Source organism: Acanthochromis polyacanthus, chromosome 22 (assembly GCF_021347895.1).
Source record: "Acanthochromis polyacanthus isolate Apoly-LR-REF ecotype Palm Island chromosome 22, KAUST_Apoly_ChrSc, whole genome shotgun sequence".
Classification (NCBI taxonomy): Eukaryota; Metazoa; Chordata; class Actinopteri; family Pomacentridae; genus Acanthochromis; species Acanthochromis polyacanthus.
In genome coordinates this window covers 7,561,869-7,589,547 of record NC_067134.1, presented here as the reverse complement: position 1 = coordinate 7,589,547, position 27,679 = coordinate 7,561,869, and the positions used below count along the sequence as shown (strand labels likewise).

Genomic DNA, 27,679 nt, shown 5'->3' with positions numbered 1-27,679 from the left:
CTCTGGCTTTGGTTCTTGTTTTGGTGATGTCAGTGTTCAGTGTTCAGTGGACCGTGAAAAACAGATGTCGGTTTGTAGTTCTTATATGTTCATTTGTAGTTCTTCTATGTCGGTTTGAGGTTCTTTTTTGTCGGTCTGTTGTTCTTTTATTTTAGTTTCTAGTTCTTTATGTTGGTCTCTAGTTGTTCTATCACGGTTTGCAGATTTGTATGTCTGTTTGTAGTGCTTTTATGTCAGTTTATAGTTCTTTCATGTTGATTTGTAGTTCTTTTATGTCGGTTTGTATTTCTTCTGTATTGTTTTGTAGTTCTTTTGTGTCTGCAGTTGTTTCACGTTGGCTTGTAATTCTTTTATGTTTATTTCTTTTATCTTTTACGTTGGTTTGTAGTTCTTCTACACTGGTTTTCTAATTGTACTTTTTAATAATTTTATGCTAACTGTGTACGTCATATTGGTGGTTTGTAGACATTTAGTGATCATACGTCCGTTTATGATGCTTTAGTGTGTTTGTTTTGATCTGTCTTTGGTTTGCTGTCAGTTTTTGAGATTTAGTCAGCTTTTTTGACCTGAATTCGCCTTGGAACAGGAATAGAAACACATAGTTGGTGGATATTCAGACTTCTTAGCTTTGTTTGTTGCGCTGCAGGCTTTGTGAAAGACCTTGTTGTCTTGAGAACTGTTCAGCTGAAGGCTAATTCCACTTTATTTAGGTCTGTCTGCAAAATAAATGGGCTTATGTATCTCTATTTGCTCTGGTGGTCACAAATGATGTTTAACTTTGACGATGTTTGGTCAGCATTTAGTGACGTTCGTTTGTCATCGCTTTATGTTCAGTTCAGTTTGTTGTCATTTTGTAGTCTCTTTGTGTCATTTGCAGTCTTTTTTATTGGTTCGTTGTCATTTTACGTTGCTTTGTCCTCATTTTAGTGGCATTAATTTGCAGTAGTTTGTGGTGATTTTATGCAGTTTGGTCGTCCTTCATGTGGCTTTGTGCTGGTTTTTCATCTTTATTCCCTTTGTCCCGAAGACATTTTATGTCAGTTTGTACATTCATCTTGTTTTGTGTTTAATTTTTGTCAAGTGAAATCATCTTGTTCTGTTTGTCATTTTGCATGTCAGTTTTGTCAGTCTGTAGGTGTTTTACGTCTGTTTACGTTTAGTTTTTATTTTCCTTTTAAGCTTTCTGTCAGTTTTTCATCATTCAATCTCAGTTTATTTTCATTTTATGTCACTTGTGTTTGTTTTATGTTGTGTTCGTTTCAGTCGGTTTTGTAGTTGTTATATGTCTGTTTACATTTCTTATATGACAATTTGTTGTCATTTTATCTCAGTTTATATTCATTTCACTCAATTTTGCACTTGTTTTATGTCTGTGTATGTTTGCTTTATGTTGGTCTGTCATCGTTTCATCTCAGTTTATTTTTATTTTATGTGACTTTTGTGGTTGCTTAATGTTGTTTTGCGATCATTTCAGTCAGTTTTGTAGTTGTTTTATGTCTGTCCACGTTTGCTTTATGCCGGTTTGTCATCATTTAATTTTAGTTTATTTTCATTTTGTGTCGCTTTGTGTTTGTTTTATGTTGTTTTGTGGTCGTTTTATTCGGTTTTGTAATTGTTTTATATCACATCCTGGTTGTTGTTTGTCAGTTTCCAGTTGTTTTCTTTAAATCTGTGGTCGTTTTGTTGGATTCTGCTCATTTCATGTCGTTTCTATTTGTTTTGCATTTTGTTTTTCAGTTTTGTCGGGTTGTTGCTTGGCCTTGTTACACACTGAAAGAGGAATTTCATTTTTTTTTGTAGGGTATGACTGTGCAGCCGCGAGGCCTCTGTGAATTCCTGGATGCTCCATAAGAATTTTGTTGTTCTGAAAACAACCCGAGTTCTGTTCAAGGAGGTTTCAGGGTAATTCCACTTTACTTTGGTCTGGGAAAGAAATCCGTTCGTTTATCTTCATTTGTGCTGACAGTGACAAATGATGTTCAGCATTTGGTGACGATAGTTTCTGTTGTGTGATCATTTTCTGGAGGTTTGTGGTCAGTTTGAGCTTCCAGTTGTTGTTTGAGATAAATTCCTCTTGGTTGGAGTGGAGATCCTGCTCTGAACATTAATTTTTAGTCTTTTAATGTTGACCTGGAGTCATTAAATATCAGTTTGTCGTGTTTTTATGTCACCTATAGTCTTTTAGTTGAAATAAATTTGTCGCTGTTTGTAGTCCTCTGTGTTGTTAGCAGTCAACTTATGCCCGTTTACAGTCTCTTTATGTCAGTTTGTAGTCTCTTTATGTCAGATTTTAGTCTCTTTATGTCAGATTTTAGTCTCTTTATGTCAGTTTGTAGTCTCTTTATGTCAGTTTACAGTCTCTTTATGTCAGTTTGTAGTCTCTTTACGTCAGATTTTAGTCTCTTTATGTCAGTTTGTAGTCTCTTTATGTCAGTTTTTAGTCTCTTTATGTCAGATTTTAGTCTCTTCATGTCACCTTTTATACTCTTTATGTCAGTTTGTAATTTCTTTATGTCAGATTTTAGTCTCTTTATGTCAGATTTTAGTCTCTTTATGTCAGATTGTAGTTTCTTTATGTCAGATTTTAGTCTCTTTATGTCACCTTTCATACTTTTTGTGTCTGTTTGTAGACTCTTTGTGTCTGTTTGTAGTCTCTTTATGTCAGATTTTAGTCTCTTTATGTCAGATTGTAGTTTCTTTATGTCAGATTTTAGTCTCTTCATGTCAGATTTTAGTCTCTTCATGTCACCTTTTATACTCTTTGTGTCTCTTTGTAGTCTCTCTATGTCAGATTGTAGTTTCTTTACGTCAGATTTTAGTCTCTTTATGTCAGATTTTAGTCTCTTCATGTCACCTTTTATACTCTTTGTGTCTCTTTGTAGTCTCTCTATGTCAGATTGTAGTTTCTTTACGTCAGATTGTAGTCTCTCTATGTCAGATTTTAGTCTCTTTATGTCAGATTGTAGTCTCTTTATGTCAGATTGTAGTTTCTTTACGTCAGATTTTAGTCTCTTTATGTCAGATTTTAGTCTCTTTATGTCACCTTTTATACTCTTTGTGTCTGTTTGTAGTCTCTTTATGTCAGTTTTTAGTCTCTTTATGTCAGATTTTAGTCTCTTTATGTCAGTTTGTAGTTTCTTTATGTCAGATTTTAGTCTCTTCATGTCACCTTTTATACTCTTTGTGTCTCTTTGTAGACTCTTTATGTCAGTTTGTAATTTTTTTACGTCAGATTTTAGTCTCTTTATGTCAGATTTTAGTATCTTTATGTCACCTTTTATACTCTTTGTGTCTCTTTGTAGTCTCTCTATGTCAGATTGTAGTTTTTTATGTCAGATTTTAGTCTCGTTATGTCAGTTTTTAGTCTCTTTATGTCAGATTGTAGTTTCTTTATGTCAGATTTTAGTCTCTTTATGTCACCTTTTATACTCTTTGTGTCTCTTTGTAGTCTCGTTATGTCAGTTTTTAGTCTCTTTATGTCAGATTGTAGTCTCTTTATGTCAGATTTTAGTCTCTTTATGTCACCTTTTATACTCTTTGTGTCTGTTTGTAGTCTCTTTATGTCAGTTTTTAGTCTCTTTACGTCAGATTTTAGTCTCTTTATGTCAGATTTTAGTCTCTTTATGTCACCTTTTATACTCTTTGTGTCTCTTTGTAGTCTCTCTATGTCAGATTGTAATTTCTTTACGTCAGATTTTAGTCTCTTTATGTCAGATTTTAGTCTCTTTATGTCACCTTTTATACTCTTTGTGTCTCTTTGTAGTCTCTCTATGTCAGATTGTAGTTTCTTTATGTCAGATTTTAGTCTCTTTATGTCACCTTTTATACTCTTTGTGTCTGTTTGTAGACTCTTTATGTCAGTTTGTAGTTTCTTTATGTCAGATTTTAGTCTCTTTATGTCACCTTTCATACTCGTTGTGTCTCTTTGTAGACTCTTTGTGTCTGTTTGTAGTCTCTTTATGTCAGTTTTTAGTCTCTTTATGTCAGTTTTTAGTCTCTTTATGTCAGATTTTAGTCTCTTTATGTCAGTTTGTAGTTTCTTTATGTCAGATTTTAGTCTCTTCATGTCACCTTTTATACTCTTTGTGTCTGTTTGTAGACTCTTTATGTCAGTTTGTAATTTCTTTACGTCAGTTTTTAGTCTCTTTATGTCACCTTTTATACTCTTTGTGTCTCTTTGTAGTCTCTCTATGTCAGTTTGTAGTTTCTTTATGTCAAATTTTAGTCTCTTTATGTCACCTTTTATACTCTTTGTGTCTGTTTGTAGTCTCTTTATGTCAGTTTTTAGTCTCTTTATGTCAGATTTTAGTTTCTTTATGTCAGATTGTAGTTTCTTTATGTCAGATTTTAGTCTCTTTATGTCAGATTTTAGTCTCTTTATGTCACCTTTTATACTCTTTGTGTCAGTTTGTAGTCTCTCTATGTCAGTTTGTAGTCTCTTTATGTCAGTTTTTAGTCTCTTTATGTCAGATTTTAGTCTCTTTATGTCAGATTTTAGTCTCTTTATGTCACCTTTTATACTCTTTGTGTCTGTTTGTAGTCTCTCTATGTCAGTTTGTAGTCTCTTTATGTCAGTTTTTAGTCTCTTTATGTCAGATTTTAGTCTCTTTATGTCAATTTTTAGTCTCTTTATGTCAGATTTTAGTCTCTTTATGTCAGATTTTAGTCTCTTTATGTCAGATTTTAGTCTCTTTATGTCAATTTTTAGTCTCTTTATGTCAGATTTTAGTCTCTTTATGTCAGATTTTAGTCTCTTTGTGTCACCTTTTATACTCTTTGTGTCTCTTTGTAGTCTCTCTATGTCAGATTGTAGTTTCTTCATGTCAGTTTGTAGTCTCTTTATGTCACCTTTCATACTCTTTGTGTCTGTTTGTAGACTCTTTGTGTCTGTTTGTAGTCTCTTTATGTCAGTTTTTAGTCTCTTTATGTCAGATTGTAGTCTCTTTATGTCAGATTGTAGTCTCTTTATGTCAGTTTGTAGTCTCTTTATGTCAGATTGTAGACTCTTTGTGTCTGTTTGTAGTCTCTTTATGTCAGATTGTAGTCTCTTTATGTCAGTTTGTAGTCTCTTTGTGTCACCTTTTATACTCTTTGTGTCTCTTTGTAGTCTCTCTATGTCAGATTGTAGTTTCTTTATGTCAGATTTTAGTCTCTTTATGTCACCTTTTATACTCTTTGTGTCTGTTTGTAGACTCTTTATGTCAGTTTGTAGTTTCTTTATGTCAGATTTTAGTCTCTTTATGTCACCTTTTATACTCTTTGTGTCTGTTTGTAGTCTCTTTATGTCAGTTTGTAGTCTCTTTATGTCAGATTGTAGACTCTTTGTGTCTGTTTGTAGTCTCTTTATGTCAGATTGTAGTCTCTTTATGTCAGTTTGTAGTCTCTTTGTGTCACCTTTTATACTCTTTGTGTCTCTTTGTAGTCTCTCTATGTCAGATTGTAGTTTCTTTATGTCAGATTTTAGTCTCTTTATGTCACCTTTCATACTCTTTGTGTCTCTTTGTAGTCTCTTTATGTCAGTTTTTAGTCTCTTTATGTCAGTTTTTAGTCTCTTTATGTCAGTTTGTAGTTTCTTTACGTCAGTTTTTAGTCTCTTTATGTCACCTTTTATACTCTTTGTGTCTCTTTGTAGTCTCTCTATGTCAGATTGTAGTTTCTTTATGTCAGATTTTAGTCTCTTTATGTCACCTTTCATACTCTTTGTGTCTCTTTGTAGTCTCTTTATGTCAGTTTTTAGTCTCTTTATGTCAGTTTTTAGTCTCTTTATGTCAGATTTTAGTCTCTTTATGTCAGTTTGTAGTTTCTTTATGTCAGATTTTAGTCTCTTCATGTCACCTTTTATACTCTTTGTGTCTGTTTGTAGACTCTTTATGTCAGTTTGTAATTTCTTTACGTCAGTTTTTAGTCTCTTTATGTCACCTTTTATACTCTTTGTGTCTCTTTGTAGTCTCTCTATGTCAGTTTGTAGTCTCTTTATGTCAGATTTTAGTTTCTTTATGTCAGATTGTAGTTTCTTTATGTCAGATTTTAGTCTCTTTATGTCACCTTTTATACTCTTTGTGTCTGTTTGTAGACTCTTTATGTCAGATTGTAGTCTCTTTATGTCAGATTTTAGTTTCTTTATGTCAGATTGTAGTTTCTTTATGTCAGATTTTAGTCTCTTTATGTCAGATTTTAGTCTCTTTATGTCACCTTTTATACTCTTTGTGTCAGTTTGTAGTCTCTCTATGTCAGTTTGTAGTCTCTTTATGTCAGTTTTTAGTCTCTTTATGTCAGATTTTAGTCTCTTTATGTCAGATTTTAGTCTCTTTATGTCACCTTTTATACTCTTTGTGTCTGTTTGTAGTCTCTCTATGTCAGTTTGTAGTCTCTTTATGTCAGTTTTTAGTCTCTTTATGTCAGATTTTAGTCTCTTTATGTCAATTTTTAGTCTCTTTATGTCAGATTGTAGTTTCTTTATGTCAGATTTTAGTCTCTTTGTGTCACCTTTTATACTCTTTGTGTCTCTTTGTAGTCTCTCTATGTCAGATTGTAGTTTCTTTATGTCAGATTTTAGTCTCTTTATGTCACCTTTCATACTCTTTGTGTCTGTTTGTAGACTCTTTGTGTCTGTTTGTAGTCTCTTTATGTCAGTTTTTAGTCTCTTTATGTCAGATTTTAGTCTCTTTATGTCAGTTTGTAGTTTCTTTATGTCAGATTTTAGTCTCTTCATGTCACCTTTTATACTCTTTGTGTCTGTTTGTAGACTCTTTATGGCAGTTTGTAATTTCTTTACGTCAGATTTTAGTCTCTTTTTGTCAGTTTGTAGTCTCTTTATGTCAGTTTTTAGTCTCTTTATGTCAGATTTTAGTCTCTTTATGTCAGTTTGTAGTTTCTTTATGTCAGATTTTAGTCTCTTCATGTCACCTTTTATACTCTTTGTGTCTGTTTGTAGACTCTTTATGGCAGTTTGTAATTTCTTTACGTCAGATTTTAGTCTCTTTATGTCAGTTTGTAGTCTCTTTATGTCAGATTGTAGTCTCTTTATGTCAGATTGTAGTCTCTTTATGTCAGTTTGTAGTCTCTTTATGTCAGATTGTAGTCTCTTTACGTCAGATTTTAGTCTCTTTATGTCAGTTTGTAGTCTCTTTGTGTCACCTTTTATACTCTTTGTGTCTGTTTGTAGTCTCTTTATGTCAGTTTGTAGTCTCTTTGTGTCACCTTTTATACTCTTTATGTCAGTTTGTAGTCTCTTTATGTCAGATTGTAGTTTCTTTATGTCAGATTTTAGTCTCTTTATGTCACCTTTTATACTCTTTGTGTCTCTTTGTAGACTCTCTATGTCAGATTGTAGTTTCTTTATGTCAGATTTTAGTCTCTTTATGTCACCTTTTATACTCTTTGTGTCTGTTTGTAATTTCTTTATGTCAGATTTTAGTTTCTTTATGTCAAATTTTAGTCTCTTTATGTCACCTTTTATACTCTTTGTGTCTGTTTGTAGACTCTTTATGTCAGATTGTAGTCTCTTTATGTCAGATTTTAGTTTCTTTATGTCAGATTGTAGTTTCTTTATGTCAGATTTTAGTCTCTTTATGTCAGATTTTAGTCTCTTTATGTCACCTTTTATACTCTTTGTGTCAGTTTGTAGTCTCTCTATGTCAGTTTGTAGTCTCTTTATGTCAGTTTTTAGTCTCTTTATGTCAGATTTTAGTCTCTTTATGTCAGATTTTAGTCTCTTTATGTCACCTTTTATACTCTTTGTGTCTGTTTGTAGTCTCTTTATGTCAGTTTGTAGTCTCTTTATGTCAGTTTTTAGTCTCTTTATGTCAGATTTTAGTCTCTTTATGTCAATTTCTAGTCTCTTTATGTCAGATTGTAGTTTCTTTATGTCAGATTTTAGTCTCTTTGTGTCACCTTTTATACTCTTTGTGTCTGTTTGTAGACTCTTTGTGTCTGTTTGTAGTCTCTTTATGTCAGTTTTTAGTCTCTTTATGTCAGATTTTAGTCTCTTTATGTCAGATTTTAGTCTCTTTATGTCACCTTTTATACTCTTTGTGTCTGTTTGTAGTCTCTTTATGTCAGTTTGTAGTCTCTTTATGTCAGTTTTTAGTCTCTTTATGTCAGATTTTAGTCTCTTTATGTCAATTTTTAGTCTCTTTATGTCAGATTGTAGTTTCTTTATGTCAGATTTTAGTCTCTTTGTGTCACCTTTTATACTCTTTGTGTCTCTTTGTAGTCTCTCTATGTCAGATTGTAGTTTCTTTATGTCAGATTTTAGTCTCTTTATGTCACCTTTCATACTCTTTGTGTCTGTTTGTAGACTCTTTGTGTCTGTTTGTAGTCTCTTTATGTCAGTTTTTAGTCTCTTTATGTCAGATTTTAGTCTCTTTATGTCAGTTTGTAGTTTCTTTATGTCAGATTTTAGTCTCTTCATGTCACCTTTTATACTCTTTGTGTCTGTTTGTAGACTCTTTATGGCAGTTTGTAATTTCTTTACGTCAGATTTTAGTCTCTTTTTGTCAGTTTGTAGTCTCTTTATGTCAGTTTTTAGTCTCTTTATGTCAGATTTTAGTCTCTTTATGTCAGTTTGTAGTTTCTTTATGTCAGATTTTAGTCTCTTCATGTCACCTTTTATACTCTTTGTGTCTGTTTGTAGACTCTTTATGGCAGTTTGTAATTTCTTTACGTCAGATTTTAGTCTCTTTATGTCAGTTTGTAGTCTCTTTATGTCAGATTGTAGTCTCTTTATGTCAGATTGTAGTCTCTTTATGTCAGTTTGTAGTCTCTTTATGTCAGATTGTATTCTCTTTACGTCAGATTTTAGTCTCTTTATGTCAGTTTGTAGTCTCTTTGTGTCACCTTTTATACTCTTTGTGTCTGTTTGTAGTCTCTTTATGTCAGTTTGTAGTCTCTTTGTGTCACCTTTTATACTCTTTATGTCAGTTTGTAGTCTCTTTATGTCAGATTGTAGTCTCTTTATGTCAGTTTGTAGTCTCTTTATGTCACCTTTTATACTCTTTGTGTCTCTTTGTAGACTCTCTATGTCAGATTGTAGTTTCTTTATGTCAGATTTTAGTCTCTTTATGTCACCTTTTATACTCTTTGTGTCTGTTTGTAGACTCTTTATGGCAGTTTGTCGTCTCTATGTCAGTTTGTAGTCTCTTTTTGTCAGATTTTAGTCTTTTTATGTCACATTTTAGACTGTTCGTAGACTCTTTATGGCAGTTTGTAGTCGTTAAATGTCAGTTTATAGTCATGTTTTACAGTGACAGTTGAAATAATAATATCTACAGCTGCTTTAACGAGGTAATGATACGTCTGTCTGTCTGTCTGTCTGTCTGTCTGTCTGTCTGTGTTCGTCTCTCCAGGTGCCCATAATATCCTTCAGTCATTTTATAGTCATTAGTCAAACTGTCACAGTTGTGTTTGTGTGTGTGTGTGTTATTGTGTTATTGTGTGTGTGTGTGTGTGTGTTATTGTGTAATGTGTGTGTGTGTGTTTGCAGTCCAACCAGCTCGTCTGCAGTGTTGGCAGCAGCTCTCATTCGTCGTATGGTTCTTGTGTTCTCGGCTCGGTGCCACAGATTTCTGTAAAACTGATCATTATCTGTAGAAACCTAGAGATTTATTCAGAGCTACTCGCAGAATGACATTGTGAGTATGTGAAAAATGATTTCCTGAAAAACACCCAAAATGTTCAATTTACTGTCAAAGAGAACAGCTTTTATCATGTCGTGTTTTCATCTTTAGTTTCTAGTTTTTTGTTGTCAGTTTGTGTTGATTTTAGACCCATTTGTAGTTGTTTTGTGTCATTTGTTGTCATTTTATGCCATTTGTTGTCATTTTATGTCAATTTCAGGTTGTCTTAAATTGTTTTGTAGTCGTTTTTTGTGATATGTTGTCATTTTATGTCAGTTTATAATCATTTCTTGTTGTTTTATGTCGTCAGTTGTCTTTTTCTGTCATTTTTGTAGTTGTTTTTGTTGATTTATGGTTGATGTATGTTATTTTGTAATAACCTTATGGCGGTTTGTGTTGATTTTATGCCAGTTTGTTGTTTATTTATGTTGTCTTGTGGTCGTTTTATGCCATATGTTGTCATTTTATGTCAGTTTGTAATTGTTTTACATTGTTTAGTGGCCGATTTGTGTCGTATGTTGTCATTGTATGTTAGTTTGTAGTCGTTTTTTGTTGTTTATGGTAGTTTTATGTCATCAGTTGTCATTTTTGTCATTTTTGTAGTTGCCTTTGTTGATTTATGGTTGATTTATGTCATTTTGTAATAATCTTATGCTGGTTTGTGTTGATTTTATATCAGTCTGTAGCTTATTTATATTGTTTTGTGGTCGTTTTATGTCATATGTTTATTGTATGTCAGTTTTTAGTTGTTTTTTGTTGTTTGTGCTCAATTTATGTCGCATATATGTCTTTTTATGTCAGTTTGTGGTCGATACATCTTGTACCGTGTAATTTTTTGTCAGTTTGTTGTCATTTTGTGCTAGTTTGTGGTAGTTTTCTATTGTTTTGTAATAATCTTTTGATGGTTTGTGTTGATTTTATGTCAATTTGTACTCGGTTTATGTTGTTTGTTATCATTTTATGTCAGGTTGTAATGGTTTTTTGTTGGTTGTGGTTGTTTAATGTTGTTTGTAGTAACATTTTGTTGGTTTGTGTTGATTTTATGTCGTTTTGTGCTTTGTTTAATTTTGTTTGTAGTCATTTTTGTCGGTTTTAGGTCCTTTTTATATTTTTAGTTGTTTTATGAGGTAGTTTTTTGTCAGTGACTCATTGTTTAGTGTTGGTTTGTCGTCTGTGTTGTTTTGTGGGTGTTTTGTGTCTCTGTGTTTGTTTTGCGTCATTTCTAGATGTTTTCCAGCTACTTGCTTTCATTTTGTGTCGTGTTGTGATTACTTTTGCTTCATCTGAGGTCTCAGAAACCAGGATTCTGCAGTTGTGGGTTTTTCATTGATTTTTATCTGCTAGCGGGTTGATCAGCTGATCGTTTCTAAGGCTGGACCAAATAAAGAACGAAGGCACAACAGAGAGTTTGTCTTCAGGATTCTGTAATGTTCACAACAAGACACCTCAGAAGCACTTCATGTAAGTTTATGTAAGAATAAAAAACTAAAATATCGTCATCTTCAAACCCTTAGAACTTAAACCAAACCATCACAAGCGAACGCCACAGTAAGACAAAGACGGGAAAGCTGGATAAAGACACAGCTGGAGGTGACTAACAGCTGTGGCAGGTAATGACTCACCTGTGAAGATACACAACCCAGGTACAGGACTGAAGACAACTTCCGGGGTTTGGAGTGACTCGATGAGGGACTAGAAGATCCAAAACTGACTTGTAAAACTACTGTACAGGACTGAAGATGACTTGTAGTGAACTGAAGAGGTTGAAGGACTTGGTAAAGACCACGATGGCCCTTTAAACTAACTCGGGATTTGAAAATGACAGGGAAATGACTAGACTGAAGATGACTTGTAGTAAACTGAAGAACTGGAAGGACTTGGTTAAGACTAGAATGGGACATTGAAGGGCCCAAATGACTTGAAAATGAACTGAAAACTCCTGCATAAGACTCGAGATGACTTATAGTGGACAGAGTGACTGGAAGGACTTGGCTGAGACTAGGATGGAATTTTTAAGGGACTAGAGGACATGAAGACTACTGCACAGCACTGAAAATGACTTGTAGTAGACTGAAGATTGGAAGGACTTGGTTAAGACTTGGATGGAGCTTTGAATGAAGTTAGAGGACTTGATAATGACTACAAAACTACTGTTTAGGATTGAAGATGACTTGTCATGGACTGAGGAACTGAAGGACTTGGTGAGTGACAAGCCCACTTGAAATGACTAGAAAACTACTGTGTAGGACTGAAGATGACTTCTAATAGACTGAAGATTGGAAGGACTTGGTTAAGACTAGGATGGGGCTTTGAAGAATCTAGAGGACTTAATAATGACTAGAAAACTACTGAATAGGACTAGAGATGATTTGTAGTGAACCAGAAGGACTACAAGGACTTGGTGAACACATTAGGATGTGGAACTAGGATAACTGTTGAGAGACTTAAGGACTTGAAAATGAGTAGAAATCTTCTTTTGAGTTGACTCGTCCCTTGATAGGTCCATTCGAGTCTTTACCGAGTCGCTCTAGTCCTTCCGTCCTAAGGATTGGTGAGGTCATTGAGGTGAACTGACAGCAGCGACGAGAGGACTGACTCACACCTGTGGCAGGCACTGACTAACCTCCTGACTTGGTGCCAAGTCTGCTACCGACTCGCTTTCCTTAAAATAAACACAATCCTGCACTGAGCGCGCTCAGACAGCCTGCCTGGCATACCAGTGTGGGGAGGGTTGATTGACAGGTGGGGGGCGTGGCCAGGTGGCAGCGTGGTTTGTCTGCAGGTCAGACGAGTTTGTTACGAGTTTGACATGTTGCATGAAACTTTCACTGTTTCTCTACCAGGGTGACTTGTAGAGCACTGAAAAAAAGTCATCTCTAGTCCTATTCAGTAGTTTTCTAGTCATTGTCAAGTCCTCTAGGTTCTTCAAAGGCCCATCCTAGTCTTAACCAAGTCCTTCCAATCTTCAGTGTACTACGAGTCATCTTCAGTCGTATATGTAGTTTTGATGTCCTCTAATCCTCTAGTCCCCTGTCCAGCCAAGTCCTTCAAGTCATTCTGTCTACTGTAAGTCTTGTAGTCAATTTCAAGTCCTCTAGTCCTTCACCAACTCCTTCCAATCCTTCAGTTCACTACAAGTCGTCGTCAGTCCCATACAGTAGTTTTCTAGTCATTGTCAAATCTTCTAAGTTCATTCAAAGTCCCATCCTAGTCTAAATCAAGTCCTTCCGGTCCTTCCGCCAACCCCAAGTCATCTCTAGTCCTATTCAATAGTTTTCTAGTCATTGTCAAGTCCTCTAGGTTTTTCAAAGCCTCATCCTTGCCTTAACCAAGTCCTTCCAATCTTCAGTCTACTACAAGTCATCTTTTGTCCTATATGTAGTTTTAATGTCCTCTAGTCCCCTAATAATGCCATCCTAGTCTTCAGTCTCAGCCAAGTCCTTCAAGTTGTTCTGTCCACTATAAGTCATCTCTAGCTTTGTAATCAATTTCAAGTCCTCTAGTCCCTCACCAACTCCTTCCAATCCTTCAGTCTATTACAACTCATATTTGTCCTATGGAGTAGTTTTCTAGTCATTGTCAAGTGCCCTAGTCCCTCACCATGTCCTTCCAGTCCTTCAGCCTACAACAGGTCATCTCTAGTCCCCTACAGTAGTTTTGTTTTCCCAGTTGTACAACCTCATAGTCAGTCTCTAAGTTGCCTAGTCCTTACCAAGTCCTTACCAAGTCTATCCAACCCTTCAGTCCAGTGGAAGTCATCTTCAGTCTAGTAGTTTTAGAATCACTTGCAAGTCTTTTAGTCTGTTAAAAGTCCCTTTGAACTCTTTACCAAGTCTTTCAATGCTTAAGTCCCCTACAAGTCATCCTTAGTCAGACATTGAAATTCTCTAGTCATTTTCAAGTCCTTTAGTCCCTTAACAGTTTTTTCAGTTCTGTATCTAAATTTTTTAGTCCCTACCAAGTCTTACCAAGTCTGTGTAATTATTCAGTCTTCAGTCTAGTGGTTCTCTAGTCCCTTAATAGTGCCTTCAATTACTTTACCAAGTCCTTCCAGTCCTTCACTCCTCTGCAATCTTCAGTCCAAACTGTGGTTCTCTCATCACTTTCAAGTCCTTTAACCCCCTAACAGTCCTCCCGGTTCCATAGTCTGTCTAGTCCCTACTAAGTCTTTACCAAACCTTTCCAATTCTTCAATTCACTGAAAGTCATCTTCAGTCTAATGGTTGTCTAGTTATGTTAAATTTTCTAGTACCCTAATAGTCCCTTCAATTTTTTTTACCAAGTCTTTCCGGTTCTTCAGTCCCCTACAAGTCATCTTAAGTCTCCAAGTTTTCTAGTCATTTTCAAGTCCTCCAGTCTTTATAAATCATTTTCCCAGTTATAAAAAATCTTATTAGTCCTTCTCCAAGTTGTCTAGTATCACCTAAGTCTTTATCAATACCTACGAGTCCTTTGGTCCTCTATAAGTCATCTTCAGTCATACAGTGTGGTTCTCTGGTCACTTCCAAGTCCTCTAGTCCCTTCCCAAGTGCTATGAATCCTTCAGTCCAGAGCAAGTCATCTTCAGTCCTGTACAGCAGGTTTCTGGACATCTTTAGTCCTTTCCTCCCCTCATAGACCCATTCAAGTCTTTACCAAGTCTATCCAGTTCTTCAGTCTGCTAAAAGTAATCTTCAGTCTCGTGGCTCTCGAGACACTTCCAAGTCCTCTAGTCCCCTAACAGTCCTCCCAGTTCCACAGCTTTACACCAGTATTTTTTAAAATGGTCCCATCCCACGTCTTAACCAAGTCCTTCTAGTCCTTCAGTCCAATCTATGAAGGGCTTCATTTTGACTGATGTTTTTCCAGCTGCTAGAGACTTGATCATGAAAAAAGATAAAGATACAAGGAGATAACTAGATAGAGATCAGGAGAAGAAAAAAAGATTAAAACATAAGTCATGTGTTTCCGATTTTTCATTGATGATTCTTTTTCTATCATTAATTCGCTTTAAGATAATATCTGTAAAATTAAAGAAATAAAACATTAAATCATCTACATAAGTTAGTTGTAAATGCCAATAAAAATATTATCAACTCTGATGTTAACAAATGTCTGACAAAAATATTCATAAATGTCTCAAATATGTCCAAAAAAGATTGTCAAAATATTTATCATTTGAAAGACATCGAATGTCCCAAAAACATTAATTTATTGTATTCCATTTTTTTAAATTTCAAACAAGTATTACCAAGTTATTTAAAGAATTTTAAAAAATATTAATAAAATTCCATGTAAATAACCCAGAAATATTACGAGAAATGGAAATTATCAATAACATGCTGGAAAAAAATGTTTATAAATGTCTAAGAAATGTGCAATAAAGTAATAATACAAAGTCTGAAAAATGTCTAAAAATGTCCAAAAAAATCATTAAAATTTAATGTTTTTTAAAGAAAAACTGAATAATTTACTCAAAATATGTATTATTTTGTAATAAAAATACAAGTGAATGTCAAAATAAAGTCAGAAATATTAAAGTATCTAAATATTATAAACTATTCTCTGAAAAAATGAAACGTCTAAAAAAATTTTTCAAATATATTAATTCAATGATAAAAAAACACTATTTAATGTCCAGCAAATGTTCAGATATGAATAAAATGTCTGTTAAAAACATGAGCACAAAGTTTGGTTGGTGAGGAAGCATGTATCCGAACATCGGGCTGGAACAGTGAAAGTTAGCGGAACCAATGTTAGTGGAACCAAAGTTAGCGGAACCAAAGTTAGCGGAACCAAAGTTAGCGGAACCAATGTTAGCGGAACCAGTGTTAGCGGAACCAATGGTAGCGGAACCAATGGTAGTGGCACCAATGGTAACGGAACCAAAGTTAGCGGAACCAATGGTAGCGGAACCAGTGCTAGCGGAACCAATGGTAGCGGAACCAATGGTAGTGGCACCAATGGTAATGGAACCAAAGTTAGCGGAACCAATGGTAGCGGAACCAATGGTAGCGGAACGAATGTTAGCAGAACCAATGGTAGTAGAACCAATGTTAGCGGAACCAAAGTTAGTGGAACCAATGTTAGCAGAACCAATGTTAGCAGAACCAATGTTAGCGGAACCACAGGCAGTGGAACCAATGTTAGCGGAACCAAAGGTAGTGGAACCAATGTTAGCGGAACCAATGTTAGCAGAACCAAAGTCAGGAGAACCAAAGTTAGCGGAACGAATGTTAGTGGAACCAATGTTAGCGGAACCTAAGTTAGCAGAACCAATGTTAGCGGAACCAATGGTAGTGGAACCAAAGTTAGCAGAACCAATGTTATCGGAACCAAAGTTAGGAGAACCAAAGTTAGCGGAACTAATATTAGTGGAACCAAAGTTAGCAGAACCAATGTTAACGGAACCAATGGTAGTGGAACCAAAGGTAGTGGAACCAATGTTAGTGGAACCAATGTTAGCAGAACCAATGTTAGCGGAACCCATGGTAGCAGAACCAATGTTAGTGGAACCAATGTTAGCAGAACCAATGGTAGCAGAACCAATGGTAGCAGAACCAATGGTAGTGGAATTAATGTTAGCAGAACCAATGGTAGCAGAACCAATGTTAGAGGAACCCATGGTAGCAGAACCAATGTTAGCGGAACCCATGGTAGCAGAACCAATGTTAGTGGAACCAATGTTAGCAGAACCAATGGTAGCGGAATTAATGTTAGCAGAACCAATGGTAGTAGAACCAATGTTAGCGGAACCAATGCTAGCGGAACCAAAGGTAGCAGAACCAATGGTAGTGGAACCAAAGTTAGCAGAACCAAAGTTAGCAGAACCAATGTTAGCGGAACCAATGGTAGTGGAACCAAACGTAGTGGAACCAATGTTAGCGGAACCAGTGTTAGCAGAACCAATGTTAGTGGAACCAATGGTAGTGGAACCAAAGGTAGTGGAACCAATGTTAGCGGAACCAATGGTAGTGGAACCAAAGTTAGCAGAACCAATGTTAACGGAACCAATGGTAGTGGAACCAAAGGTAGTGGAACCAATGTTAGTGGAACCAATGTTAGCAGAACCAATGTTAGTAGAACCAATGGTAACGGAACCAATGGTAGTGGAACCAAAGGTAGTGGAACCAATGTTAGTGGAACCAAAGTTAGAGGAATGAATGTTAGCGGAACCAATGTTAGCGGAACCAATGTTAGTGGAACCACTGTTAGTGGAACCAATGTTAGCACAACCCATAGGAGTGGAACAGATGTTCATGTTGCTTCTGTCGGCAGTCTGCTGATTTTATGCAACATCACTTCATGATGATGTAAGCGTGTGATTGGTTCATCAGTCACAGCGCCACCAGCTGAAGACAGGATACTTTCAGAACAAAATGACATCAAATCAAATCACCTCAAATCAATCAGGTCATCAAATCAATGACCTCAAATCACCGGGAGTCAGTAAGAGTCACTGGGAGTCAGTAAGACACCAGCAGGAGGTGCTAATTTATGCTTTTATCTCTTCTCATTTAAACTACTGTAATACCCTTCTCTCTGGTCTTCCCAAAGAGTATTTTTAATCTCCAGTTATAACAAAACTCAGTTGCACGTGTACTGACAAGGACCAGAGGGCGGGAACACATTACACCAGATTTACAGTCACTGCATTGGCCCCCTGTCCACTTCAGGATTGATTTTAAGGTTCTTTTACTAGTTTTTAAATGTCTTAAAGGCCTTGCACCTTCTTATTTGTCCGATCTCCTTTTAACATACCGACCCTGAGGTCCTCTGGCAGCGGCCTTTTAATCATACCACAAGCCAGAACTAAAACCCACGGCGAGGCGGCATTTAGCCACTATGGCCCCCACCTCTGGAACAGCCTGCCGGAGAACCTCAGGACTGCAGAGACTGTTGATGTTTTTAAAAGAAAGTTAAAGATTCACTTTTTTAATCAGGCTTTTAACTGACCTTTTAATCTTTCTTGTGTTCTTATCATTCTTTATTATCTTATGTATTTTTTTCACCTTTTACTTATCTTCCAGGCCTTTTATCCTATCTCATAGTTTAACATTTTTAACTCCAGTCTTTCCTCACTGGGGGCAGTATCTGGTCTGCTGCTGGGGGTGCTGTCCACGGGTCCCCTCGGCCCGGCGGGTTGAGGAGCTCCCAGGGTCCCCCTGTCTGTTGGGGTCAGGTGGTCCTGGTGCCGGCACCGGTGGTCGTGGCCTCTAACTCCTCCCGGTGTATATATATATATAAATTAAATATATATAAATTATATATATACGTTTTTCCGGTATTTTATTAATATGTACATAATTTAGAGAATATTTTCATATTCTCTAAATTATGTATATACATACACAAACATATATGTATATATTATGTGTGTGAGTATGTATATAATAGATGTGTATATGTATGTTATGTGTATATATATATATATATATATATATATATATATATATATATATATATATATATATATATATATATATATATAATAGATATTTTATTCATATATATATATATACACATGTTTTTCAATTATATATGTAGACATTTTATTTTATTTCTTTCTTTATTGTTTTTTAGATATTTAATCAATAGTTTCCCTCAGCTTCAATAAAAACAAACAAACAGACAAACAAACAAACACTTGAAAGTCTGACAGTCTGAACTCAGGGAAAAGCGCGCACAACCCTTTTCCTGAGGAACGCGCGGGCACGCGACCAGCTGCTGCGCGTGACCGTCCGCTCATTCACACCTGCTGCAGGCTCCGCCCACCTCACCTGCCCGCGCGCCTCACGCACTCTCGCGGCTGTGAGCTCGCGCAGTTTGCGGTTGCTCCGAGAGTCAGGTGAGGCGGAAGTGAAGAGGAGAGGAGAGAGGCTCGCGCGGCTCACCTGTCGTCAGGTACACATCCAGAGGAGCAGATAAGAAGGAAAACAGTAAGTGGAGCAGGGTTCTGTCTGTTCTGGGTTCCACCGCCTGGTTCTGGTTCTGGTTCTCAGATTCCAGTCCGGTGGTTCAACATGCGGGTCGAGGCCCTACAGAGGGTCCAGGAGAAGCTAACAGGAAGTAGTTCAGCAGCAAATACAAGGTTTAATCTGTGTTTTTAGGATCTGTACACAGTTTATTCTTATTTTCTCTAAACGTTTCATATTTTTTGCTCTTATTTTAAACGTTTTATTGATGCAATCCAGACTTTGTGTTTTTCAATCATTTTAGTAATTTTTGTACATTTTATTGAAGTTCTGTGGACCTCTTCCTGTCACTTTATTAAGACGATTTCAGCACAATACTGAACAATAATAGTAATAATAATAATAAGAAGAAAAAGAATAAGAATAGCGATTGTTGCTAATATTTTTAAGGTTTTAATGTTGCGTTTTGTATGTTTTCCAGCATTTTTATTCATATTTTTCTGACATTTTATTGAATGTTTTTAACCAACAACCCTCTTTGAAATGAAATTATCTCCACAAAGTCCTCTTGAAACTCCCCATTCACCTGTAGAACCACCTTATTTACATCTAGAACCCTTTACAAAGACCAGTAGAACCATTTAAAGGCCTGTGAATCCACTCTGTAGATGACTAGAACCCCCTAAGGTTGTTTCCTTGGTTGTGACTTGTTTCTGGACGGATCCTTGGTGTTTGGGAGCACATCCAGGCTGTGGGGACCATGAGGAGTGTGGTTCTAGTGGGAACCGGTGTGTTCTGCTGGGGATGTGGCGTTGGTGCTGTCATGTTTCAGGAATGTGCTGCTGCAGCTGAACAGGATGTGAACGTGTCTGACAGATAGAACACAGGAACAGCAGCAGCTCATCTGTTTGCTTTCAGGTTCTAATGTTTAGACGAGAGGATCTGAAACGGTCGAGGTTCTACTCAGTAAGTCTGTTTAGATCCAGACATGTTTTAGTCACCAGGAAGTTCAGCAGCAGCTTTCTGACAATTAGCTGTTTTCTTTAGTTTCTTTGTGGTTGTTTTGTGTGTCTTTGTGTTTGTCTTTGTCTCTTTGTGGTTGTTTTGTGTCTTTTTGTGGCTGTTTTGTGTCTATTTGTGGTTATTTCGTTTTTTTGTGTCTATTTGTGTCTCTTCGTGGTTGTTTTCTGTCTCTTTGTGGTTGTTTTGTGTCTCTTTGTGGTAGTTTTGTGTCTCTGTGTGGTTATTTAGTTTTTTGTGGTCTTTTTGTGTCTCTCTGTGGTTATTGCGTGTCTCCTTGTAGTTGTTTTGTGTCTTTTTGTGCCTGTTTTGTGTTTTGTTGTGGTAGTTTTCTGTCTCTTTGTGGTCGTTTTTGTCTCTGTAGTTGTTTTGTGTCTCTTTGTGTCTCTTTGTGGTTGTTTTGTGTCTATTTGTGGTTGTTTTGTGTCTATTTGTGTCTCTTTGTGGTTGTTTTGTGTCTATTTGTGGTTGTTTTGTGTCTATTTGTGTCTCTTTGTGGTTGTTTTGTGTCTCTTTGTGGTTGTTTTGTGTCTATTTGTGTCTCTTTGTGGTTGTTTTGTGTCTCTTTGTGGTCTAGTTTTTCTCTATTTCTATCATTTCTTTATTTAGTCTTCTGTAAAAATGGCTGCAGCTGAATAAACTCGGTTATTTTCTGCTTTTATTGGTTTAATGGGTCAGAAATCGTTGGTGTCTTTGTGGTTTTGAACTGTTGTCGGATGAAACAAGTCCAGCCATTGACTGTTCTTTCCTTGTGCTACTGTTCTTCATGGACATGAATCACAGCAGATAGTTGGATCAATGATGCTCTGTCAGTGTGGAGGATGAATGAGGGTTCTGAACAAGGCTGTGAGTGTCGGACAGTTTGAGTAAGTTTCTTTTGCTGCAGATGGAGATAAGATAAGGACTGCTGCAGAGAACAAGGCACTCATTGATGGCTGTTAAGGTGAATCTTTCCCAGTTAATGCCTCCTAACGCAGCAGAGTGTTGTGTTCGCAGTGAGCAACCCCATCCCGTCCAACCTCAAGTCCGAGGCCAAGAAAGCCGCCAAGATCCTGAGAGAGTTCACTGAGATCTCAAACCGGAACGGACCGGACAAGCTCATCCCAGGTAGGACCACCTCCAGCCCCAGGCCAGTTCCTCCTGGAGGTCTGGAACGTGCACTCTAACGTGCACTCTGTTTGTGTTGCAGCTCATGTGATCGCCAAGGCCGAAGGTTTGGCCATCATCTCCGTCATCAAGGCCGGGTTCATGATCACCGCCAGAGGAGGCAGCGGCATCGTCATCGCCAGACTCCCTGACAGACGTAAGGCTGGAAGATCCAAGGATCCCTCTGTAGGGTTCTGTTTGGTTCTGTTCTGTTCTGTTTGGTTCTGTTCTGTTTGTTTCTACTGTTGTTGTGGTCTCTTTTTGTCCTGTCATGTCTTGTCACCTCATCAGACCTTGTCATTGTCTCATTATCTTGTTGTTTCGTTGTCTAGTTGTCTCATTGTCTCGTCTTGTTGTGTCCTCTGTCTCTCCAACAGACGTACAGCTGTAAAGCTTCTCTCCATAGAGTTCTGCCTGTTCGATTCTGTTGTGTCTTGTTGTTTGATTTCATTTTGTGTTGTGTCTTCTTGTTGTCTTGTTGTGTCTTTTCTTGTTGTGTTGTCTTATTGTGCTGGGTCTCAACTTATTGTGGTTTGTCTCATGTTGTTGTATCTTGTCGCATTGTGTCTTTTCTTTTTGTGTCTTTTTGTGTTGTGTGTCATCTTGTTGTACTTTGTCTTGTTGCATCTTTTTGTGTCTTGTCTTATTGTGCCTCTTACTGTTGCATCTATTCTTTTTGTTTCTCGTCTTGTTGCGTTGTGTCTTTTCATGTTGCATCCAGTCTTGCATCTTATTGTGTGTTCTGTCTTTTGTTTATGTGTCTTGTACTGTTTTGTCTCACCTTGTCTCATCGTGTTGTGTCTTGTCTTTTTGGTTCTTATCTTGTCAAGTCTTTTCACTTTGTGTCCAGTCTTGTGTCTTGTCTTGTTGTTTCTTGTATTATGTTATGTCTCGTGGTGTTGTGTCTTTTCTTGTTGTGTCTCATGGTTTCCTATCTGGTCTTTTTGTTTGTTTTTTATCTTTTCTTGGTGTGTCTCGTGGTGTTGTGTCTGGTCTTTTTGTTTGTTTCTCGTCTTGTTGTCTTCGTGTCTTTTCATGTTGTGTCTTGTCTTATGTTGTGTTTCATGGTGTTGTCTCTTGTCTTCTTGTCTTTTCATGTTGTGTCCAGTCTTGTGTCGTGTTGTCACTGACTATTGTGTTGTTTTGTCGTGTCCTCTGTTGTGTTGGTTTTGCGATGTCTTCTATCTCTTGGACCTTCCTGTGTCCTATGGTGACCTCCCTGCTCTTGTTGTTGTTGTTGTTGCCCTGCGTTGCCACGGTAGCGGCCATCCCTGCAGCGCTGGACTCGTGCTGCAGTCAGCTGAGACGTTGGGTGTTTCATGGCAGCCGGCAGATGTTGCGGTTTGTCGTGCTGCCAGAAATCTGCTGCTGGTCTCAGGCGAACCCTCAGCAGCAGCCAGACGCTGAACCAAAACAGCTGACTTGGAGGTCTTCTTACTGTGTCTCTGTGTGTCTCTGTATGTCCAGGGTGGTCGGCACCGTCGGCCATCGGCATCGCTGGTCTGGGCGGAGGATTCGAGATCGGCGTGGAGGTGAGTCACAGTCCTGAGTTTAGTCACTTCCTGTTTTAGTTTAAGAGAAAAAATATAACCGACTGTGAAAATGATGAGTTCCAGATCGTTTTGTGTCTCTTTGTAGTTGTTTTGTGTCTTTGTCATCATTTTTTACATCTTTCTAGTTCCTCAGTGTCTCTTTATAGTTCTTTTGTGTATCTTTGTGGTTGTTTTGTGTCTCTGTGGTTGTTTTGTGCCTTTGTGTGGTTGTTTTGTGTCTCTTTGTGGTTGTTTTGTTTCTTTGTTGTAATTTTGTGTCTCTGTGGTTGTTTTATGTCTTTGTGGTTGTTTTGCATCTCTTGTGCTGGTTGAATGCAGCTCATTGCCGGTTTTCAGACTGTCCTTGAACTCACCACCTCCCTGTATACATCACACCTGATTGGTTGATTCCCTCCAGGTGTCGGACCTGGTGATCATCCTGAACCAGCGCCGGGCCATCGAGGCGTTTACGAAGGGCGGGAACTTGACGCTGGGTGGGAACTGCACGGTGGCAGTGGGGCCGATGGGCCGGTAGGTGGACTTTGATGACAGTCAGCTGTGGCTTCCTGTGACTCAGCATGTTATTTTTAGAAGGAGGTCAGAGGCATTTCAGAGCAGTTCAACAGGTTTAGGAGCACATGTGTCGGCAGGTGTGTGTGTGGGCGTGGCCAGGTATGTGACTCCCAGGTAAATGATGACATCAGCAGCAGTCGAGTCATGAACACCTGCACCTGACGCATCAAACAGGACATTTTGTAGTGGTTTTGTGTCTCTTTGTGATTGTGTTGTCTCTTTATAGTTGTTCAGTTTGTGTTTGTGCATTTTTTGCCTAATTTTTCATCATTTTGAATCCCTTTGTTACTATTTTTAGTTTCTTTGCGGTCACTTTGCGTTGCTTTGTTGTTTTTGTACTTCTTTTGCTGCTCTTAGTTTTGCATCTTTATGTGGTTGTTGTGTGTCTGTTCATAGTTGTTTCATTTTGTGTTCGTTCTACAAACGAAGAAATAAATGTTGTGTCTCTAGTTAAGACCAGAAAAATGGAGGACCCAGGATCCTGCCCTGAGGAACGTCTCAAACCCTACTAACCCTAGTAACAATACTAACTCACAACCTACTACCCCTACTCACCCTTCTAACCCTTCTAACCCTACTCACCCTACTAGCCCTACTAACCCTAACTGTTCCTTTAATGGATTCATGTGTTGTTGTGGTAACGTTGGGGTGAAATGTTCTCGTCAGGAACGTGGAGGCCGACGTGGCTCTGCGCAGCACGGCGGCCGTCTTCACCTACTGCAGGTCCAGAGGGTTGTTTGCTGGGATTTCTTTGGAGGGATCCTACCTGATCGAACGCAAAGAAACCAACCGCAAGTACGGAAACATCCACCACAATCGTAGCTCCCTTCTCCAAGTTCAAGTCTTTAACCGAGTCATCCCATCGCAGGTTCTACGGCCTGGACATCCGAGCATCGGCCATTTTGAACGGTGACGTGGAGCCACCGTCGGAGTGCTACGACCTCTACCACATACTGGACGCCTACACCGAGGCCTACGCCGCCGACTGGACCAGCAAGAACCCCAGGGTGAAGGTGGTGGATAGTCTTTACTTCCTGTTGGTGGTCCCTCTGGGGATATTTAACATCTGCTGGACTTTGTGGTTGTTTTTGTCGTCATCTTGCATCTTTGGTTGGTAGATTTGTGTTGTTTTCATCCCGCTGTGGACAATTTATGACCGTTAGGGGTTGTTTTTATAGTTTTTGTGGTCATTTTCTGTCTCCCTCAGATGGTTTTGCATCCATTTTTCTCCATTTTGCACCAATTTGTAATCATTTTGTGTTTTTTTTTTGCCCCTTTGTGTTTTAGTGTGATAATTTTGTGTCCCTTTGTGGTCATTTAACATAATTTTTTGGTCATTTTGTGTTGCCTTGAGGTTGTTTTGGATCAATTTTTATTCATCTTGCATTAGTTTGTAGTCCTTTTGTATGTTAACTTTGTGTCCCTTGTATGTTTTTTTTATTTATGTTGTGCCTCTTTGTGGTCATGTAACATCTGTTTGTGCTTGGTTTGCATCACTTTTTAGTCTTTTGCTTTCCTTTTGTGATCATTTCGTGCTGCCTTGAGGTTGTTTTGCATTAATTTCTGGTCTTTTTGCATCAGTTTGCAGTGATTTTCTATGTTTGTTTGGTCATTTTGTATTTACTTTGTGCCCCTTTGTGGTCATTTAACATGTATTTGTGGTTGCTTTGGATCACTTTTTAGTCTTTGCTTCCCTTTATGGCCGTTTTCTGTGTGTTTTTGGATATTTTGCACTGTGTTGTAGTCATTTTGCATCCTTGTTTATTTGTTGTTTTTTTATTTATGTTTGTGGTTGTTTATGTTCGCTTTTGGTCATTTTGTGTCTCTTTGTGGGTGTTTTGTGTCCCTTTGAGATAATTTTCCATCTGTTTGTGGTGGTTTTAGATCACAGTTTTGCGTTTAATGCAGTGTTCTGTTCGTCTCCAGTCGATTCCTCCGTCCAGACCTCCAGCTCCTCCACAGCAAAGACTCCCCAGCAGCTTCCAGAAGCCAGCCGCCGGTAAACATCACGCTGTTGTTGTTGTTTGTTTGTTTATGGTGTAAACAATCTGTGATGACACCTGTGTTTGTGGTCGCAGGAGCAGGAAGCAAAAACTCTCTCTACCCGAGCATCTCCATCTACAAATCTGAAACCTCCGGTAAGTTCCTTCTTCTTCAGGTTTAGATTAGAATCTGGTTTTGATTAGAATCTGGTTTAGATTAGAATTAGGTTTAGATTAGAATCTGGTTTAGATTAGAATCTGGTTTAGATTAGAATCTGGTTTAGATTAGAATTAGGTTTAGATTAGAATCTGGTTTAGATTAGAATCTGGTTTAGATTAGAATCTGGTTTAGATTAGAATTAGGTTTAGATTAGAATCTGGTTTAGATTAGAATTAGGTTTAGATTAGAATCTGGTTTAGATTAGAATCTGGTTTAGATTAGAATTAGGTTTAGATTAGAATCAATTCCAGTTTAGAGTCTTAAAAGTTGGAGAAACTGATGTGAATCCTCTGAAATGTTGGAAACACACATACAGTGTGGTCAGCTTGTTTTAAATCAGCGCTCTAGCTCCCTCTGGTGTCCACCGCTGTAACTACACTCTGTTTTTATTTTACCTAACGTCATGCTTCATGTTTTCTTTCTGTTTCAGGTCAGTTCGCCTCCAGAAACTCTCAGAACTCCGGTAAGAAACTCCACATTTAACACAAGCACAAATCTAACAACTAATTCTGTGTTTAGGATTGTAATTCTATAATAGTCTGAAATATATGTGTGAAAATATTTTGGATTTTTTTTCTTTCAGTATTTTACATTTACAGCAGCAGAGGGTATATAGATGCTCTTTTTCATTCTTTATTGTTTGATTTCTGAAGAACTTGTTCTTGTGTACAATAAATTAAAATGATTCATTAGGTTTTTTAATGTTTGAATTAAAAATTAATTTTATAAAATCAATGAGTCAAATCAGTTTTAAAACTTTTTTCATTATTCCAGATATTTAGTGTAATATATAAAAATGCGTATTTATGCTTCAACATATTCTATATTAAATATGATACTTAATTTATTAATATATTAAATTTAAAACCAAAGAAATTAAAAATAATTATTTCATAGACATTAACTGTGATTTATTGAAAAAAATCTAAATTTATAAAATATCAATATAATATTTACAGGAAATTTTTATGTGTTACTTTTAAGAATTGAAAAAGGCAGTTTTTAACAGACTCTTTGTGGATTTTTTTTTTACAGATATTTAGTAAAATCACACACAAACAAAACTAACTTTGATGCTAATCACAAAAGCTGTGATTAATGACACAATTCATAAATAATAATGTATTAAAAAGGGATATTTTCTTCTTCTTTTGCATCATTTGACTATGAAATGAGACTATTTTCTCAATATTTAAATCAAAAATGATTCTGCAGACATTTATTATTTTAAAGACATTCATGCATGTTTGGGACTTATAAATGTTCAAATATTTCATTTTTCAGTGTTATTTTATAGTAAAACAATTAATATACGTGTGGTATTCTGCACTTAATGCGATGATAAAGGTTTCATATCAAAGATTGTGAATAATTTTAAAGATTCCAAACATAAATACATATGAAAAATAAATAAAAAGTGAAAAAAAGTGAGAAAAAACAACTTTTACACTCTGTTCATGAGGTTTTAGTTAGTTTTTTATATATTTTTATTTTCCTCCAGGCGGAGCGGCGTTGGTGGGTGGAGCCAGCGGCCTGCTGGTCGTCACGGCAACCCACCCGTACACGGGGCAGCAGCCCGGCGACCTGAGCTTCGTCCCAGGTGACCGGATCACCGTCATCACCCAGACCGAGTCCCAGTATGACTGGTGGGAGGGCCGACTGGAGGACGGACGCGTCGGCATCTTCCCCGCAAACTTTGTCTCATTCTGACGTCGCCCCCTGTGGCCTGACTGAGGAACTGCAGCCGGGCAAATACCAAAACAAACACTGCAAGACTTCTGGTACCGACTTTAAAACTAAATTCAGGTGCATTGATTCATACATTTAGTTGTTATTGTTGAAGATAAACAAATATTTCTGAATCATTAAGTACAAAAATGTATTAAAAACTCAGTAAATGTTCACAAATTTCTGAACAAAGCCTTAAATATTGCCTGAAAATGTGTGAATATTTGCATGAATGAACAAATCTGATGCTAAATATTCACTAAAACTTCTAATAGATGCTTGTAGATGTGATCATTTCTGGGTTGGAGACAAAACATGACATTTGATGGAGTTTTTAATGTTACACACCAAATCCAGAGGCGACTAATTTTATAATTTCTGAGAAAAAAACATGAAATTTGTTAGAAAAGTCAGAGAAAATTTGAGTCACGGCTTCAGTTAAACCAAAGCAAATGTTGAGTTATGCTAAATTTACCATCAGAAACATCATTTTGTCATTTCTTACTAATTAAAAAGAGCTGCATTTACACAGAGCTGACGTTTCTACGTGACCTGTACCGACCACAAGACTCTGGAGCTACGTTAGCTTTAAAATAATCAGATGTTAGTTCATTTAAAACCAACAGTTCCACTTGGATTTAGTTACTTTACTGTTAAAAAGACACAAAAAGCTTCACAACAAAGTTCACGGCTGTTTGTTATTTACAAGGTTGTGATGATGATGATGATGTATAACAGTTTACAGCCTGATGAAGGATTCTGGAGAGAATTTATCTCAAATATCAGAGAAAATATTCATTTTTTCTTTCTTGTATTTTCACATATGTTGACATAAAACAGTATTTCAGTCTTCTGTTACTCTTCCCACCTTTAAAAAGTTGTTTATTGACACTTTTCTCTGTAATTGTAACGGTGGTTTTTATATGGTAGTGGGACCATTCTGTCAGGAAAGCAATAATGTGGTGTT

General features: G+C 37.0%; 1 protein-coding gene across 1 annotated transcript; it reads left to right on the top strand.

Annotated features, from left to right (window-relative positions):
* The first annotated feature begins 18,426 nt into the window (after nt 1–18,426).
* LOC110962545 (SH3 domain-containing YSC84-like protein 1) lies at nt 18,427–27,679 on the top strand. Its single transcript, XM_022210542.2, has 11 exons — nt 18,427–18,535; nt 20,528–20,638; nt 20,721–20,834; nt 22,145–22,209; nt 22,628–22,740; nt 23,449–23,577; nt 23,651–23,795; nt 24,709–24,781; nt 24,861–24,920; nt 25,415–25,447; nt 26,486–27,679. Coding segments are annotated over exons 1-11 (1,053 nt in total). The 5' UTR covers nt 18,427–18,534; the 3' UTR covers nt 26,695–27,679.